We start from the raw sequence: 18,901 nt of genomic DNA on the forward strand, positions 1-18,901 counted from the left end.
TGTCTATTTAATAGTGGTTCTTGTTTTGTTGTAGCAAATGGTCAGCGTTGTCTTCCTAAGGTTAAAAAAAAAAAATTCTATTCTTTAAATGATGAACATTCAGCTCCACCCAAAGATAAATACTCTGCTTTTTTTGTTTTATCATTCCTTACTATTCCTGTTATTATCATAGAATTTGAAGCTTTTCCTGTGTATCTTTTACCCCCGTTTTTTAAGGATTTCTTGTTTCAGTTTTCTCTAGGTAATGATATCCACCCCAAACTTTGGTCCTTTTAGAGCAGTTGTTCTTAGTGGGCTGTCACCAGAAGATTGAGTTCCATTATAAGAAAGGGGTAGAGTTACACCTAACAGACCAGGAACTCCGCCTAACCTGAAGGTGATCTTATCTCTGCTATGGCCAAATGTTAAAATCTGGATATACTCTTGGCAGTGGTTCTTGTGCATCCATGGGGAAAAGGTTGAGAATCTGCTACTGTAGAGTCTAGTTGCTATCATAAATTGAGATGTTTCCATGGTAAAAAAGGAAATTAGGAATTCTGAAATAGGGCATGATATTATAAGATGACTGTTTTGAGGATTAGGTCTTAATTTAGTAAGGCTTGTGGCTCTAGACACAAAATTTAAACTGGTCGGAGTTGTCATTGCACTGAACTAGTAGTATGACTAGAGAAGAGTATTAGCATTGAATGGGGTAATGCTGATTCAACTTCATGCTTCTTTATTTTTCCCTCTCGTCTTTTTACAGGCAGAAGAACTTGAGTATTCCTGTGAGAAGTGTGGTGGGAAGTGTGCTCTTGTCAGGCACAAATTTAACAGGCTACCCAGGTAAAATTAATTGCTCTTCAGTTTTTCTTCTTTGAAGTATTTACAGATATTACTGAATAAGCGAGGCTCACCAGAATGGATTGGTAAAGCAAAGCGGAGATGTGAGAGGGTAGGGGGAGGGAAGTTAGAATGCTCTTCCATTATAAAGGAAGAATATTTGGAATGCTGAAGAAGGGAAGTCACTTGAGAGTCCCCAGAAGATGGCAGGAAGAGGATGTGGCTGGTGAGACTTTGGACCAGTGGTAGGGATCAGCTAGTACATTTTTAATTTGGTAATGTATAACATTCAGTTGTAATTTGTTGTTTGGTTATGTGCTAGTCTCCCTCTCTTATCCTGAGCCTTCAGTGAAAATCTGCCACAAACATATGATAGGGTGTGCATGAACATAAAACAAGAAGAGTAATTTTCTACAAAGGATCTTGTAAGTTAGTAAGTTTCCTATGATCTAAACAGTTCTGAATTAGGAACGAAATTAACTTGTATCAGCTCTGTGTAAACATACATAAAACCAAACTAGTTAGACACAATGTGATGTGATGATAGTGCAGCTTTTAGTTCTTTCCAAGAATAGATCTCAACCACAAACAAGGTTATTATTAAGTATTTATGTGGCACTTTGCCTGCAGAGTGCATTACTTTCTTTTATTAGCTTCTCTTTTCTGTAAGCATAGGATTTCTGGAACCTAGCCCCTAGAGACTAGAGATTAGTTCTTTTACATTCCATAATCTTCTTGTTAGAAAATGAAGTTCTTTTAAAGGAATGACTTTCTAAATCAGCAGTATTGTTATGTTGACCATTTTTTACTCAAGAGATTTAGTCTTTTCCTATTTGTGAGTGTTTTGAGGCAGGAGGTGGGAGGGAGCAAACCTTAAGGCAAGGGATTGATTGTTATCAGTTATCATTAACTACGGAAAGCAGTGTATAGTTTTAAATACTCATTTGACCTGGCAAGCTGAATGTCTGTTCCCTTTTCCAGTGGCTAGCTGTTTGGTCTTTTAAGGGGAAAAAAAATACGGGAATTATTTTCCTTGGTTTTCTATTTTTTCTGGTAGGTCACTTATGTTACAGGATAATTTATTCTGAACTTTAGAAGCCTTTGTATCATAAATCCAGATTATTGGACTTGCTCTGTTTTTGTTCATTTCAGTATTAAATCCAGTCTACTTTTATTCTTTTTTTTTTTTTTTAATTTTTTTTTAACGTTTATTTATTTTTGAGACAGAGAGAGACAGAGCATGAACGGGGGAGGAGCAGAGAGAGAGGGAGACACAGAATCGGAAGCAGGCTCCAGGCTCTGGGCCATCAGCCCAGAGCCCGACGCGGGGCTCGAACTCACAGACCGTGAGATCGTGACCTGAGCTGAAGTCGGACACTCAACCGACTGAGCCACCCAGGCGCCCCAGTCTACTTTTATTCTTGATGTGCCTGGTGTCTTTATCAAATATGTTCAGTTTTAGTCTACTTTATAGATCAGTGATTTTGACTATCATCTCTCTATCTGTTTCATAGTACCTTTTTTTGGTAGGATTATATGAAACTTTAGTCAAAATATTTGACATATGACATGAGTTTTAATTTCTTCGTATCATTTGGATCCTTATGTTCTCTTAGGTTATGAATTTGAAGATTATGAGTTCTAGCATACTTTTTAAAGAGGAATGCAGTCAGTAACTTCAGTTTATAATTTTTTTTAGTTTGTGGCTTCCGTGAAAAACTATGTACGGTAAGAAAGAAAACAGATTTCCATAAATCAGACATTTTGCCTAAAATTGAGGTTTATTCCCATAAGAGTTCTGAAATTCAAATTTTTAAGTGTTCTTGTGGGCTGTGAGATATATTTAGTCCATCTAGCAGAGATTATGGTCTGTATCACAGGTGAAAAGGTTGGCACAATAGTAACTAAAAAGAAGTGCTTCTACAGAGCTAAAAAGCCTTTTCAGACCCACAAGCCAGATTTGGCATGTACGTTTTGTAGAACTTTTTGCAGAGAAAAAAGTGGAGAAAACTTTTTCTCTCTTAGCTCTCTCCAGAGAAGGTGCTACACTGAAGTAAGAGTAGTTCTTGTCAGAAGTCATTTTGAAAAACTTAATGTTCACCCTCAAACATAAGGGCTGTTTAACACTTTAATTAAATTACCAGTAATGGTTATATAACACCTATTTTTTTTGTAAACTACATCACATTGAAGTAAATAAGGATTTAACCCAGTACCACATTTTAAAATAAAATGCGTTTTATTTGGTGTTTTTGTTTTCTTTTTTTCTGGGAACATTATAAATATTTTACCCAAACCTCACTTATCCACCTTATGCCCATGTTTTATTTTTACTTATATAGTGGTGCCTGGCACATGGCAGATATTCAGTAAATGTTTTTTGAAGGATCTTTAGTTTAGCCAAATGTATTCTTTAAGTCAAAAGCTATGTCACATGATTAGTTACAGTGATCTCTTTTCACCTATAAGAGAGCTAGCTAGTATCTGTTAGGTGTCAGCTAGTAATGTCATCATGTCCTGTTTTTCAGGATTCTCATTCTTCATTTGAAACGATACAGCTTCAACGTCACTCTCTCACTTAACAACAAGATTGGGCAGCAAGTCTTCATTCCAAGATACCTGACCCTGTCCTCTCATTGCACTGAAAGTACAAAACCGCCTTTCACCCTTGGTTGGAGTGCACATACGGCAATGTAAGTCCTTGAGAGAGAATTTCTTTCTCTTCCCTTTTGAAGTTAAAGGGCTTTAATATCTGATCAAAACAGTGACTGAACTAGATAACATGACTCCCCGGTAAAATCAGACCAAGAAGGAGATTTTAATTTTGCTTTATTTTAGGATTTTGTGTTAAGTTACTTCCTTATGGAAGTAATTAAATAAAATGCTTAAACAAAATTTTTCCAAGCGCATTAATTGCCTTTCATAAAAAGTTACCTTTTTAGAGAGTACACTTACTCTCTTAGATTACTAGAAGATAAGCTTGATACATTTTAGGAATATAAATTGGAATTTGCATGTTCATAAAAGTCACCTGAACACTAAAAAAAAAAATAAATAAAAAATAACCAATTCCTGTGTTCTTTCCCTAGAAGTTCTGTTTCAGTAGATCTGAGAAAATCAGTATTTTTAACAATGCCTTTGCTGACTGTCTGGAATATGCAAGTTTGAGAAACAGTATACTGTTATGCCAGGGCCCCCCAGATTGATTGGGTCTTCATAAATGTATCGTCACCAGTGTGAGTGAAGAACTTTTGTGGCTCCTAGAAGTTTTGCCATGAGAAAAGTAGTAACCTTTACTTTTGATCTTGCTTCATCACATATGCTGGGAAAACCATAGGACTTCTCTGAATGTAGCTCTTCCTTCTGCATACTTGGATTACTTTGGAGCCATGTACTGTAGTTCTTTTTTATACTTGAACTCTAATTTGGTAGAATCATAAAGTTGTCAAACTTTAGAGGTGAAAAAGGATCGTAGAGATTTTGTCTAAATTTTTAATTTTACAGAGAAGATCCAAGAAGATTAAGTGATTTTCTTAAGGTTATGCAGTTAGCAACTGGAAGAACCAGGTCTCTTGGCTAAAGTGGAATAGACCTTTCAGAAAGTGAATGAACGTTTGCTAACATGAATTGATGCCTTTTTATAAAATGTATTTCCCTTGGATTAGAAATGGACATATATACCACATCATATAAGTTTATCCTAAAGGCCTCAATGGGTCTACTTACTAATAAAGACATTTTCCCAGAGTCTTAGTGTTTCTGGATTTTCTCTTACGGCCTTTCTTCAGAATTTGTTTCTGCTTCATGCAAAGTGCCCACTGCTGGTAGAACTGTTACTCTTTCTGGCCATTAGTATAGGCGGTTTATTTCACAGGCTGAAACCAGGCTGCATGACTGACTCCACAACTGAATAGCTTTAAGACTGGACACATTCTTTGACCTGTCTGTAGGGAATATAACAGGATGGTTGTGAACATTAAATGAGGTAATACACGTGAGCTCTTACTACAGTGTCTGATAGCCAGTAAGTCCTCAATAAATGAGAGCTACTATTATTTTATTGCTTAAAAGTAAAGAACTGAGACAAGATAATTTTTCCAAAGTTGTCCTCTTCATATGCATTCCCTTTGACTTCATTTCCAATGCTGTTTATTTAGATCATTGGATCAGGAAGAGCCTAGAGATGGTATCTTGTTTTCTCTTTTGGCTTCTATTGCTAGTAGAAGTATTATATAGTTTTTTGCTTTTCAAAAGGATACATAAGGGACTATAGTATAGAATAATTCGTTTTGTAAGTTAAATATATATTTTAGTAATGTAATTATATACATTATATATTTTCTAATTTTCTGATAGTTCTAGACCATTGAAAGCCTCTCAAATGGTGAATTCCTGCATCACCAGCCCTTCTACACCTTCAAAGTGAGTTATATTTCTTGTGTACCCAAAATTTGTATTTTTAAGGATTTGGCTTGCCCTAATTTCTGAGATTATCCCTTCCCCTTTTCTTTGTTTCTCTTTGCATGATAACTGCTCTGTATTACTATACTTTGTAATTTTCCTGAATCTGCCTTAAACTGTAATGTAGGGTATAACAAAGTCTTTAATAGTGAAGCACATTCAGATGATCCTCTCAAAATTTTGTTTTTAAACTTAAGTCATCTGTTAATATGTAATATTTTCATCCCACAACTGTAGAAATTAACTGATGACAAGGAATTTTAAGGATTGAAGAGATAAAATAACCCCTGTTGGTGTAAAGCACTATTCCTCAAAAATACACCTGGAAATCCCAAATTATCTTTCGCCTGTTGCTAGCCAGTCTGGGACTTCCTTGTTTTAGACACTTAACTGGCGCAGTTCTGATAGGGAGCAAGAAAACAAACACACAGTGAAATGTAGCTATTCTACAAATGTTTTATATTTTTTACTTACAATGGAAAAGTTTGTCCAAGAAGAGAAGAAAATACTTTTTTTAAATATATCTCCTCTGTGATTTAACTAGAACCACAGTTCCTGATTAGACAATTCTAAATGACTTGGTTGTCATTTATCTTTAAAATTAAACACTTTGTTGTTTAAGGGCTTTGGGGGGCTAATATAACCATAAAATGACATTTGGGAACTGCTATTTTCTTTTCCTCCTGTTAATTATTTTTCAGTGCAATTAAAACCAGATGACTAACATGACTAGAAATCTGAAATGGTACCGATATGAATACTCTTGCCCGTTCTCAAGATACAAATGAGCAATACCACTTGGCTGCTTAGAAAGTGAGCAAGTGATGCATTTACAGGATGAATATTTTTCCTTACTACAGGCAAGCTGCCTTCTGTGAATATAGTAATTATTAATGGAATGCACTCTTTATGTACCAAATCACTATAGTTTCAAGAAAGAGATGGTTTCATTGGGCATCATTATATTTGGCATGGTCATCTGTTCTCCAGGGTCTACTGGTATGAGAATTTGAGAGCTGATCAATAAAGGATAATTAATTAGGCCCTAGAAGACCTGTCATGCCGATCAAACTTAAAAGAGGCTGAGTTATGAATAAGAATACCATTGGTTCCTCTACAATGTCCTTTGTCACATTTGACCCTGGTATTTTAGTGGCCAGGTGTCACCCTCCTTCAGCAAAGTATTTACATGCATAAACAAATTAATACATTCAGTTTTGCTTGGTGAGCATGAAATCAGAAATGAGGAATTAAGACGGCTGATTGGCTATTTCTAAGTTATGCTAAAAACCCTTTTGAACACCTAATGGGAGGCTATTCAAGTGTGTAGGCTGGAGTGCAGTGATATCCTGGGTGCTCTCAGCCACAGACTATGTTTGGGTTTATCACTGACCACTTGCCTCTTTTCTTTGATCTACATTGCTATGCGATCCTCCTGGTTTCCATTGTGGCCTCTTATTTCTTGGTGCCATCATTCTATATGTTTATTTACAATTTTTACATTTAGATGAATTGCATTTTTCCAATTTCCATTTTACTTTTTTTTTTTTTTTTTTTTAGTATAGTATACAAATTTACGTTAACCTTCATCAAAGAAAATTCGTGCTCTTTGACCTTTTCCACTTTTTCTTTTAGTTTATTTTCAGCTCACTTAGAAGACAATGCAGTAACACCTTACTTATCTGGTATCATTGAAGAATGATATTTTATGTAGCCAAAGCTTGCCTTTTTAAGCATCGATCTTTAAAATGCTTAGCCATTTTAGATGGTTCTGTACTCTGTAACCTTACAGAATTCTTTATATTCTTAAATAAAATAAACTGAAGGTAATTTAAATATATTTTAATGACTTAGAATCAGCATTATGAGTATCACCTATTACACTGTGTTTTAATATGATCATGCCCTCAGAGGCTTTTAATTCTTACAAAACAGTTTATATTAAATGACTTTATAGTTCTTTATTGCCCTTTTTGTGGTTATTCTCTCTCATTTCCTAGCTCTCATTTCTTGATGAACTTGCTACCTTATTTTATGCACCATTTCCTGGGAAAGAAAGGGTCCCTGTCTAAAGAGTAAAGTGCATGGGCTTTGAAACTACTGCTTTCCTGAGAAGCCTTTTTTCTTAGTTTTGAATCCCTGCGTTCTGGAAACTAGAGGTTGCCGGAAGTCTGACTTACATATAATTGGATAAGTGGAATGTTACTGTTAATTTTAGAATACATGGATCATAATTAAAAAGATCAAAAATTAGTCCTCATGCACAAAGTTGTCAAAAACATTTATTCATTGCCATGTCTGCATGCATTCAGTAGAGTACTTGCTTTATAAAAACAAAAACTACTTTGGGGTTGATCATTAAAAGAAAAAAGGCACAAAGTGATTGGTTTACGGATGATATATAATAGCGTAAGAATTGTCTAATTTTCAAAGCATGGCTGTTTTGGAGTGGGGCAAAGGTAATGCTTAAATATATCTCTTCTGTATCCTTTTTTCTCTGTAAATCATTCCATAATGGAAAAGTTTTTTGTTTTATTTTGGTATTATATGCATCAAGGAAATAACAAGGACAAGTATTTATTTATCAGACTCATATAGGTTTTTATTTTCTTAAATTACAGGAATTTCACCTTCAAATCCAAGAGTTCCTTGGCTTTATGCCTTGATTCCGACAGTGAGGATGAGCTAAAACGCTCTGTGGCCCTTAGCCAGAGACTTTGTGAAGTGTCAGGCTGTGAACAACAGCAGGAAGACTTAGAAAAAGTAAGTAGTTTCTCATCAAAATACTTGGCAAATATTTGTATAGCTCTTACTGTCCAAACACATGCCTTTATAACCAGCATCAGCAAACATAATAAATACACAGGGTAGATCATAAACTGAATGGATCTGTTGAAACACTAGTTTTAAAGAGTGTACTTTCTATAACTATAAAACCAGTCTGTTTAAAAATGGATTGGGATTTAAGTTATTCTTTTTTTTTTTTTTTTAATGTTTATTTATTTATTGAGAGAGAGAGAGCGCGCAGGGGAGGGGCAGACAGAGAGGAAGACACAGAATCCGAAGGAGGCTCCAGGCTCTGAGCTGACAGCACTGAGCCTGACACGACACTCAAACTCACAAACTGAGATCATGACCTGAGCTGAAGTCAGACACTTAACCGACTGAGCCATCCAGATGCCCCTGGGATTTTTTTTTTATTTGAAGTATAATTGACATATTTGTTTCAAGCATACAGCATAATGATTCAATATTTGTATGTATTGCAATAATATCACCACAGTAAGTCTAGTTAACATCTGTTACCATACACAGTTACCTCCCCCCAATTTTTTTTCTTATGAGGACTTCTAAGATCTGTTTTCTTATGCAGCTTTCAAATATGCATATAATATATATATTTTTTAATGTTTATCTGTTTTTGAGACAGAGAGAGAGAGAGAGAGACAGAGTGTGAGTACGCAAGGGGCAGAGACTAGTGAAGACACAGATTCTGAAAGCAGGCTCCAGGCTCTGGGCTGTCAGCACAGAGCCCAACACGGGGCTCAAACTCACGAACTGTGAGATCATGACCAGAGTTGAAGTCAGACACTCAACTGACTGAGCCACCCAGGTGCCCCACAACAGGTTATTAACAATAGCCTAATTCTGTACGTTACATCCTCATGACTTATTTATTTTATAACTGGACGTTTGTACCTTTTGGCCTGCTTTACCCACTTCACACCAGCACCCGCGCGTGCATACACACACACACACACACACACACACTCTCTCTCTCTCTCTCTCTCTCTCTCTCTCTCTCTCTCTCACTCGCACACACCACCTCTGGTCCCTAGCAACCACTAGTCTGTTTCTACATCCATGAGCTTGGTGGGAAGTTTTTTGTGTTTTTCAGATTCCACGTGTAAGTGAGATCATATGGTACTTGTCTTTTTCTGACTTATTTCATTTAGTGTAATAACTTCAAGATCTATCCATGTTGTTACAAATGGCAAGATTTCATTTCTTGTTTGTGGTGGAATAGTATTCCATTGTATATGCCACATTTTTACTTATCTATTGATGGACACTTAAGTTGTTTCCAGGATTGAGACTTAAGAAATGAAAGTTGTTACAGGTTCAGAGCTACTTTCACATACTGGTCCCGAAATACTCATTTTTTTTAATACTAATTTTTAATATATGGGAGACTCTAGTAAACGTTTTACATCAACAGGCCAATCAGGTCATCTAAAGGTTTAAATAATTGAGGTGCCTGGGTGGCTCAGTCGGTTAGGCGTCCGACTTCGGCTCAGGTCATGATCTCACAGTTCGTGAATTCGAGCCCCGCATTGTGCTCTGTGCTGACGGCTCGGAGCTTGGAGCCTGCTTCAGATTCTGTGTCTCCCTCTCTCTCTCTGCCCCTCCCCACTCACACTCTGTCTCCCTCTGTCTCAAAAATAAACATTAAAAAAAATTTTTTTGTTTTAATTTAAAGGTTTAAATAATGGATGTGAGAAGGTGTAACTTCATCATTTTCAATCTTGACACATAATAATAGTTAATACCTTGAAGCTTCTCTAGGAGTTTGTATCATCTCGTGTGAATGTTTGATTTTAAATCTCCCTTTTGGTTAGGTAACACTTAATTTAATAGTTATTTTTTATTGACTTGTTTCCCATCTAATTTCAAAGCTAAAGATAGTTTGTGGTTGCTCACCCTGAATGAGAAATGAAAGTCAGAATGAGAAATGAAAGCCTTTGATTTTTGCTCACATCATGATCTCATGATTCATGGGATCGAACCCCACCTTGGGCTCTGCTCTGACAGCGTGGAGCCTGATTGGGTTTCTTTCTCTCCCTCTCTCCCTCTGCCCCTCCCCTACTTGTGCATGCGCACACGCTTACACTCTCTCTCGAACGTGAAAAAAAGTTTTTAATTATAATAAGAATAAAAGTAAATATGAGGTGTAGTGAAAACATTTCTAGTGTAGTACACGTGTAACTGAAAGAAAATACACCAAAGATACCTGTAGGAATTATCCCTGAGTGATGAATTTTGAGTGAATTTGTTTTATTATTTTTAGGTATTTTCTAAATTTCTACAAAGAGCATACTTAATAAAATAAACCTGTATCCCCGTGTATTTATTTAAAAGAAAAGTAGGCTTGCCAGTGAGTTTATATATTGGTTATTGATTGTTAAATAACCTAAAACTTCAAAGAAAGGAAACTTTTTAGAAATAAACTTCTCACTTTAAACTCTAAGACTGCTATATTCATAGGCATTCTGGTTTCCTCTAAAAGTAACTCTCTTCTTCAGGATTCCAAATCATGCAGAATAGAGCCTGATAAGTCTGAATTGGAAAACTCTGGATTTGATGGGATGAGTGAAGAAGAGCTTCTAGCAGCCGTTTTAGAGATAAGTAAGAGAGAAGCTTCACCATCCCTGAGTCATGAAGATGATGATAAACCAACCAGCAGCCCAGATACTGGATTTGCAGAAGATGATATGCAAGAAATGCCTGAAAATCAAGACCCTGTGGAAACGGAGAAGCCCAAAACACTTGCAGAGCCTGGTAGGTTTAATGAAAAGAATCATCTGTTAAGGCACAGCGGTGTTCTGTAGCCTTATCGGGACAAGCGGCTTCTCAATAATGGGAGGTGAAATGAATCTGTGTAATAAGGCTAATAATATTTTCATGCTTTCCCCCCCCCCCCCAAAGCAGTTTAAAAAACGAGGAGTAAATATTTTGAGTAGTATCCAGAGGCTGCTGGTAAAGTATGCCTTATCCCTTTAAGTGTACATCAAAAGAAAAGTTAGGATTCCTTTGTGCACATAAGTAAATGTGTCATTTTTTGGCCACTTTTTTCCTCACCACTGCTCTCTCAGAAATTTGTATAATTCTTTCCTCATTTTTCTGTATTTGAATTTGTACTGAGTTTTAGTGTATAGATTGAGTTCTCCATTCTTTGGGTTCATCCCTTTATAATGATAGAAACACCACTGAACTAAGAGGTCAAGTTTTAAGCCTCTAATCTTTTTTTTTTTTTTTTTTTTAAGCTTATTTATTTTGAAGGAGAGCACCTATGAGCAGCAGAAGGCCGGGGCGGGGGCGGGGGGGTGGCGGTGGGGAGAGAATCCCAAGCAGGCTCAAACTCATGACCTTGAGATCGTGACCTGAGTCAGATGCTTAACCCACTGAGCCACCCAGGCACCCCTGAGCCTCTAATCTTGGCTGTACCACTGACTAGCTATGAATTTCTAAATAGGAGATTTAACCACTTTGACAGTCAGCTTTCTGATCACTGTATGGGGATACACCAGGCATGCTTTGGAAAGTTGTGATTAGAATGTTAGATCAAATATACATATATTGTAAAGGGCTATATGGATAGAAAATTATTTTGTACTAATTATTTCTATTTTGTTATTTCTCAAATCTGTCAATGATAACAACAGAGCTGAGCCTCCTTGCCTTGTACTGTGGGTATTTTAACAGTTATAGGTGTAAAAACTTTTACTGTCTCTTCCTGTAACAATCTAATATTTTTCTCCTGATATCCACATTATCTATATCTGTGTAGCTGATGTGTTTCAGTACATCAAGCCTGAAATTTTGGAGATGAAGAGAACAGTAGTATATCATAATTATTTTCTGTATTCTTTGGGGTTAAGTCTCATCAACTGAGTTTATGTGCAAGTGAAAATAAGAATTAGTATATTCTCAGTTTAAATGGAAACAAAAAGCTGATGGTTTTTGGATCTGAGTGTTCCCTTTTTTTCCCTTTCTTGATGCAAGTATCCTTAGGAAATCCCTTTCTTTTCTTAAACTCATAGTCACCACCCTTACATATTATTGGTTAATATCAGTGCTTTTACCTTTCACCAGTAATTCCTGCATTCACCTCTTCCTTCCACTTCTTTGCTACGTCTTACATCTCACTAAAATTAACAAAGGAAGTTATTCTTCTATACAATTAGTTCTACCTTATTATCTGTGCCAATGAGGGAGAACACTGAGTTATCAAAATCATTAATAACCACAGGTGGCTTGCAACTGTATAAGAGCTTTGGGGAGAGCAAACTTGTTAGTAAGTACTTTATATCCTTTTTGTAAAACTGTCTGTTCTCTAGCTCCTGTCTTCCCCAATTGGAGGCAAGCCTTTGTTGTGTTTCCCGTTTCTTTAATGTCATGGTTCCATTCACCTTCTTACTATAACCGAAACCCAAAGACCTTGCTTTTCCTGCAGACTTTTTTTTTTTTTTTTTTTTTAATTTCTGGAAAATATAGACCAAGGACAGAAGTAGAGAGATGAGTATAATGAATCTTCACCCTTGTACCCATTATCAACAGTAATTATCAAAAAGTCAATCTTGTTTCATCTATACCCTATCTTCCTTCTCTACCCCATCCCCTAGATTATTTTTCTTAATGTTTATTTTGAGAGAGAGAGAGCGCGAGCAGAGGGAGAGAGAATCCCAGGCAGGCTCTGCGCTGTTTGCATGGAGCCTGACATGGGGCTCAGTTTCACAAACCGTGAGATCATGATCTCAGCTGAAATCAAGAGTTGTCTAGACGCTCAACCGACTGAGACACCCAGGCACCCCTAGATCTAAATCCAAGATATTAGATCATTTCATCAGTAAAGATTTCAATGTCTCTAAAAGAGCTCCTTTTTAAGAAAACATATCCTCAATCCCATTATCATACTTTTAAAAATTAGCAGTATCAAATATCATATTCTCCATAAGTTTTTTACTTTAAAAATGTTCAAATCTAGAGAGAAATTGAATAGATACATTATTTAACATTTCGTCACATTTGCTTTCTTCCCTCATAGTGTGTGTGTGTGTGTGTGTATCTGTCTGTCTGTGTGTCATTGTGTCATTGTGTGTGTCTGTGTGTGTATGGTTGTGCAGCAGTTACCCGAAATTAGTATCTTAAAACAGCAATAACATTATCTCTCATAACTCTTGGATTGACTGGTCTTAGCTAGTAGCTCCTCTGCTTCCTGTGATGTTGGCTGGGGTTTGACTAGGTTGTAACATCCTAGATGGCTCATCTAGGCACCTTGGTGATGTTGGTTAGAAGAGTCTGCTGGGATGGCTAGATATCCTCTCCATTCTTTTTTCCCCTCCCCCTCTTCATCTTTTCATCTCTTCATGTAATCTCAGGGCGTCTCCTTCTCCTTGTGTTCTCTCTAGCAAGATAGCTAAGCTTCTTACATTACAGTTCAGGGCTCCCAAAAGCACAGAAGGGGAAGAAGCTACCAGGTCTCCTTTATTTAAGCTTAAAATCAGCACAGAATCAATTCCACCACATTTTGTTGCTTAAAGCACTCCCATGTTCACTGTGGGGGTGCCTACACCAGAGTAAAGAATACTGGTAGTAAGAGTACTGCGTAGTTCATTGGAGGCCATCTTTGCAGACTACATACATGTATGTATGCACTTTTTTTTCTTTCTTCCTTTTTTTTTTTTTTAAGTTTTTTGTTTTTTATTTTTGAGAGAGAGAGTACGAATCCCAAGCAGGCTCTGCACTGTCATCACAGAGCCTAATGTGAGGCTCAAACCCACAACCGTGAAATCATGACCTGAGTCGAAATCGTGACCTGAGCGAAAACCAAGAGCTGGACGTTCAGCTGAGCCACCCAGATGCCCTGTGCACTTTTCCTTTTTAAAGCAACTGTTTGGAATTGCAGGTATCATGATTCTTCACCCTAAAACACTTCAGCCTCAGTCTCCTAAATATATGGAAATTATTTTACATAACAGTTATCTCAGCAATATTAACGCTGTGTCCATATATAATTCCAGTGTAGAGGCCACACACGTTTCTCCAGTTGTTCTCCAAAATATTTTTTATACTTTTTTTCCCCACCTAGAACCCAGAGTTTACCCACTGCATTTGATTGTTAGGTGTCTTTAGTATGTATTCACGGCCAGTTTTTCCTTTGAAAGGCTTCCGTTGTGGATTGCCCTACTGTTCTTTTTTTTTTTTTTTTTTTTTTTTTTTTTAATTTTTTTTTCAACATTTTTTATTTATTTTTGGGACAGAGAGAGACAGAGCATGAACGGGGGAGGGGCAGAGAGAGAGGGAGACACAGAATCGGAAACAGGCTCCAGGCTCCGAGCCATCAGCCCAGAGCCTGACGCGGGGCTCGAACTCACGGACCGCGAGATCGTGACCTGGCTGAAGTCGGACGCTTAACCGACTGCGCCACCCAGGCGCCCCTGCCCTACTGTTCTTTAAGCATAAGTTGTTTTTTCCCATACCATAAAACTTCAGACCTTGGAGATGGGATGAGTTTTTTTCTTGTTACTCACTGCCATCACCAGACCTCTGCCTCTTTTTATTCTACAAAAATCCCAGCTTCTCGAAGTGTAAGACATTAAACTTTGCCACCTATCTATCTCTTCCTATAGCTGTCTTTTACCTTTCAGGTTCTCTCATCAACATCGTAGAGCCCTCAGCATCTTCATAAATGATCCTTTCAAAATCCTGGTTTCTCAGTTCCTGATCTTAATTCCAAAGATCTTTTTTCCTACCCCATCTTGATCACTGACAGTAGTCCTGTTTTAGACCAGTGGTTCTCAGAGTATTTTCACAGATCATCAGTATCACGTGGGAAATTGCTGGAAATGCCATTAATGGCCCCACCCCAGACTTACTGAATAAGAAACTCTGGATGTAGGAGTTGGCATTCTGTGTTTTGACTCCCAAGTCATTCTGATGCATGCTAACGTTTGAGAAACCCTTCCCTTGACTTTGTCGTCATCAGTAACTGTGCCACCTTTGAAATCTTGATTTCAGATACCTTCTCTCCGTCCAGCTTAACCTAGTGTCCTGTTCTGTTGTCAGTGATGACTTGATCTCATTACGGTTTCCAGTCATGGGCACCTGGGTGGCTCAGTTGGTTAAGTGTCTTGATTTCGGTTCAGGTTATGATTTCACAGTTCATGGGGTCAAGTCCCGCCTTGGGCTCTGCACTGCAGTGCAGACCTGCTTGGGATTCTCTCCCTCCCTCTCTGTCTCTCCACGCCTCCCCGCTTAGGCTTGTTCTCTCTCTCAAAAATAAATAAACTTTAAAAAAAAAAAAAGAAAGAAAGAAAATAGATGTAATCAGATGAACATTCTGCCTTCACTTTTGTTATGGAGGAAATATCCCTGCTCTTTAAGGCCAGTCCCTCCATTCATACTCAGAATTTCATCCACTTGTTTCTTGACCTTCTGTCTTGAAATTATACCTTCTCTTCTGCATCAAGTCTTCCCTCTCTTGTAAATTACTCTCGTGTGCCTTAATTTCTAAAATGATTAAAAACCCATCTTTTTTTTTTAATGTTTATTTTTGAGAGAGAGAGGGAGGGAGGAAGGGAGAGGGGGAGGGGCAAAGAGAGGAAAACAGAGTATCTAAAGTGAGCTCTGTGCTGACAGCAGAGAGCTGAGAACCTCATGTGGGACTCAAACTCATGAACCACTCACAAACCTCGAGATCATGACCTGAGCCGAAGGCGATGCTTAACCGACTGAGCCATCCAAGTGTCCCTAAAAATCCATTTTTATTTTTATTTTTTAAAAATTTACATCCAAATTAGTTAGCATATAGTGCAACAATGATTTCAGGAGTAGATTCCTTAGTGCCCCTTCCCCATTTAGCCCATTCCCCTCCCACAACCCCTCCAGTAACCCTCAATTTGTTCTCCATATTTATGAGTCTCTTATGTTTTGTCCCCCTCCCTGTTTTTATATTATTTTTGTTTCCCTTCCCTTATGTTCATCTGTTTTGTCTCTTAACGACCTCATATGAGTGAAGTCATATGATATTTGTCTTTCTCTGACTAATTTCATGTAGCATAATACCCTCCAGTTCCATCCACGTAGTTGCAAATGGCAAGATTTCATTCTTTTTGATTGCCGAGTAATACTCCATTGTATATATATACCACATCTTCTTTTTCCATTCATCCATTGATGAGCATTTGGGCTCTTTCCATACTTTGACTGTTGTTGATAGTGCTGCTATAAACATTGGGGTGCCATGTGTCCCTTCGAAACAGCACACCTGTATCCCTTGGATAAATACCTAGTAGTGCAATTGCTGGGTCATAGGGTGATTTTATTTTTAGTTTTCTGAGGAACCTCCATACTGTTTTCCAGAGTGGCTGCACCAGCTTGCATTCCCACCAACAATGCAAAAGAGATCCTCTTTCTCCACATCCTCGCCAACATCTGTTGTTGCCTGAGTTGTTAATGTTAGCCATTCTGACAGGTGTAAGGTAGTATCTCATTGTGGTTTTGATTTGTATTTCCCTGATGATAAGTGAAGTTGAGCATTTTTTCATGTGTCGGTTGGCCATCTGGATGTCTTCTTTGGAGAAGTGTCTATTCCTGTTTTTTGCTCATTTCTTCACTGTATTATTATTTGTTTCTTGGGTGTTGACTTTGATAGTTCTTTATAGATTTTGGATACTAACCCTTTATCTGATAATGTCGTTTGCAAATACCTTCTCCCATTCTGTCGGTTGCCTTTAGTTTTGCCGATTGTTTCCTTTGCTGTGCAGAAGCTTTTTAGTTTGTTGAGGTCCCAGTAGTTAGTTTTTGCTTTTGTTTCCCTTGCCTCCGAAGATGCATTGAGTAAGAACTTGCTGCGGCCAAGATCAAAGAGGTTTTTGCCTGCTTTCTCCTCATGGATTTTGATGGCTTCCTGTCTTACATTGAGGTCTTTCATCCATTTTGAGTTTATTTTTGTGTATGGTGTAAGAAAGTGGTCCAGGTTCATTCTTCTGCATGTTGCTGTCCAGTTTTCCCAGCACCACTTGCTGAAGAGACTGTCTTTATTCCACTGGATATTCTTTCCTGCTTTGTCAAAGATTAGTTGGCCATACGTTTGTGGGTCCATTTCTGGGTTCTCTGTTCTGTTCCATTGATCTGAGTGTCTGTTCTTGTGCCAGTAACATACTTTCTTGATGATTACAGCTTTGTAGTATAGCTTGAAGTCCAGGATTGTGATGCCTCCTGCTTTGGTTTTCTTTTTCAAGATTGCTTGGTCTTTTCTGGTTCCACACAAGTTTTAGGATTACTTGTTCTAGCTCTGTGAAGAATGCTGGTGTTATTTTGATAGGGATTGCATTGAATATGTAGATTGCTTTGGGTAGTATCGATGTTTTAGCAATATTTGTTCTTCCTATCCAGGAGCATGGAATCTTTTTCCATTTTTTTTGTGTCTTCTTCAATTTCTTCCAGAAGTTTTCTATAGTTTTAAGTGTGTAAATTTTTCACCTCTTTGGTTAGATTCATTCCTAAGTATTTTATGGCTTTTGGTGCAATTGTAAATGGGATCAATTCCTTGATTTCTCTTTTTGTTGCTTCATTGTTGGTGTATAGGAATGCAACCGATTTCTGTGTGTTGATTTTATATCCTGCAACTTTGCTTAATTCATGAATCAGTTCGAGCAGTTTTTTGGTGGAATCTTTAGGGTCTTCCATATAGAGTATCATGTCTTCTGCGAAGAGTGAAAATTTGACCTCCTCCTGGCCGATTTGGATGCCTTTTATTTCGTTGTGTCGTCTGATTGCAGAGACTAAGACTTCTAATACTATGTTGAATAACAGGGGCAAGAGTGGACATCCCTGTCTTGTTCCTGACCTTAGGGGGAAAGCTCTCAGTTTTTCCCCATTGAGGATGATATTAGCGTTGGGTTGTTCATATATGGCTTTTATGATCTCGAGGTATGCTCCTTCTATCCCTATTTTCTTGAGAGTTTTTATCAAGAAAGGATGCTGTATTTTGTCAAATGCTTTCTCTGCAGCTATTGAGAGGATCATATGGTTCTTGTCCTTTCTTTTATTGATGTGATGAATCATGTTAATTGTTTTGCAGATACTGAACCAGCCCTGCATCCCAGGTATAAATCCCACTTGGTCGTGGTGAATAATTTTTTGAATGTATTGTTGGATCCGGTTGGCTAATATCTTGTTGAGGATTTTTGCATCCATGTTCATCAGGGAAATTTGTCTGTAGTTCTCCTTTTTAGTGGGGTCTCTGTCTGGTTTTGGAATCAAGGTAATGCTGGCTTCATAGAAAGAGTTTGGAAGTTTTCCTTCCATTTTTATTTTTTGGAACAGCTTCAAGAGAATAGGTGTTAACTCTTCCTTAAGTGTTTGTAGAATTCCCCTGGAAAGCCATCTGGCCCTGGACTCTTGTTTTTTGGGAGACTTTTGATTACGAATTTGATTTCCTTACTGGTTATGGGGTAAAAATCCATTTTTAAAAAACTCTCTTGTTACCATACATTCCCCTACTGCTACTGCTCTCTTTCTTTGCTCCACTCACAACAGAATTCTCTGAAAGTGTTTTATTCATTCTCTCTACTTTCTTACCACCACCCATTCTCTCACCAGCTCTCTGCAAGTGGGCTTTCTTCCCCATCACTCCCCTGAAATGGTTTATCAAGTTTACATTAGCAGTATTTCACATAATTCACCACTCCTTCCTTAACATTCAAAACTTTTATACATTTTTTTTTTCTCTGAGCTTCCATGACACCATGCTTGTCAGGGAGTTTTCTTCCTACTAAACCAAGTCACTTTAGTTTCCCTCCCCTCATCAGAACTCTGATTGTCGGAGTATTCC

At 37.6% G+C, this 18,901-nt stretch overlaps 1 protein-coding gene across 5 annotated transcripts in view; it reads left to right on the plus strand.

Annotated features, from left to right (window-relative positions):
• USP37 (ubiquitin specific peptidase 37) overlaps window positions 1–18,901 on the plus strand; it is a 98,841-nt gene that overhangs the window by 60,918 nt on the left and 19,022 nt on the right. For 4 of the 5 annotated variants that reach the window (XM_081796341.1, XM_081796342.1, XM_081796344.1 and 1 more), the window contains 5 exons: window positions 746–825; window positions 3,351–3,515; window positions 5,179–5,244; window positions 7,905–8,046; window positions 10,587–10,842. In XM_081796341.1, the coding sequence (XP_081652467.1) occupies window positions 746–825; window positions 3,351–3,515; window positions 5,179–5,244; window positions 7,905–8,046; window positions 10,587–10,842 (709 nt within the window). The remainder of the gene's footprint in view (window positions 1–745; window positions 826–3,350; window positions 3,516–5,178; window positions 5,245–7,904; window positions 8,047–10,586; window positions 10,843–18,901) is intronic. The other variant, XM_081796345.1, reaches the window with a different exon arrangement.

Source organism: Panthera onca, chromosome C1, assembly GCF_046562875.1.
Source record: "Panthera onca isolate mPanOnc1 chromosome C1, mPanOnc1 haplotype 2, whole genome shotgun sequence".
NCBI lineage: Eukaryota > Metazoa > Chordata > Mammalia > Carnivora > Felidae > Panthera > Panthera onca.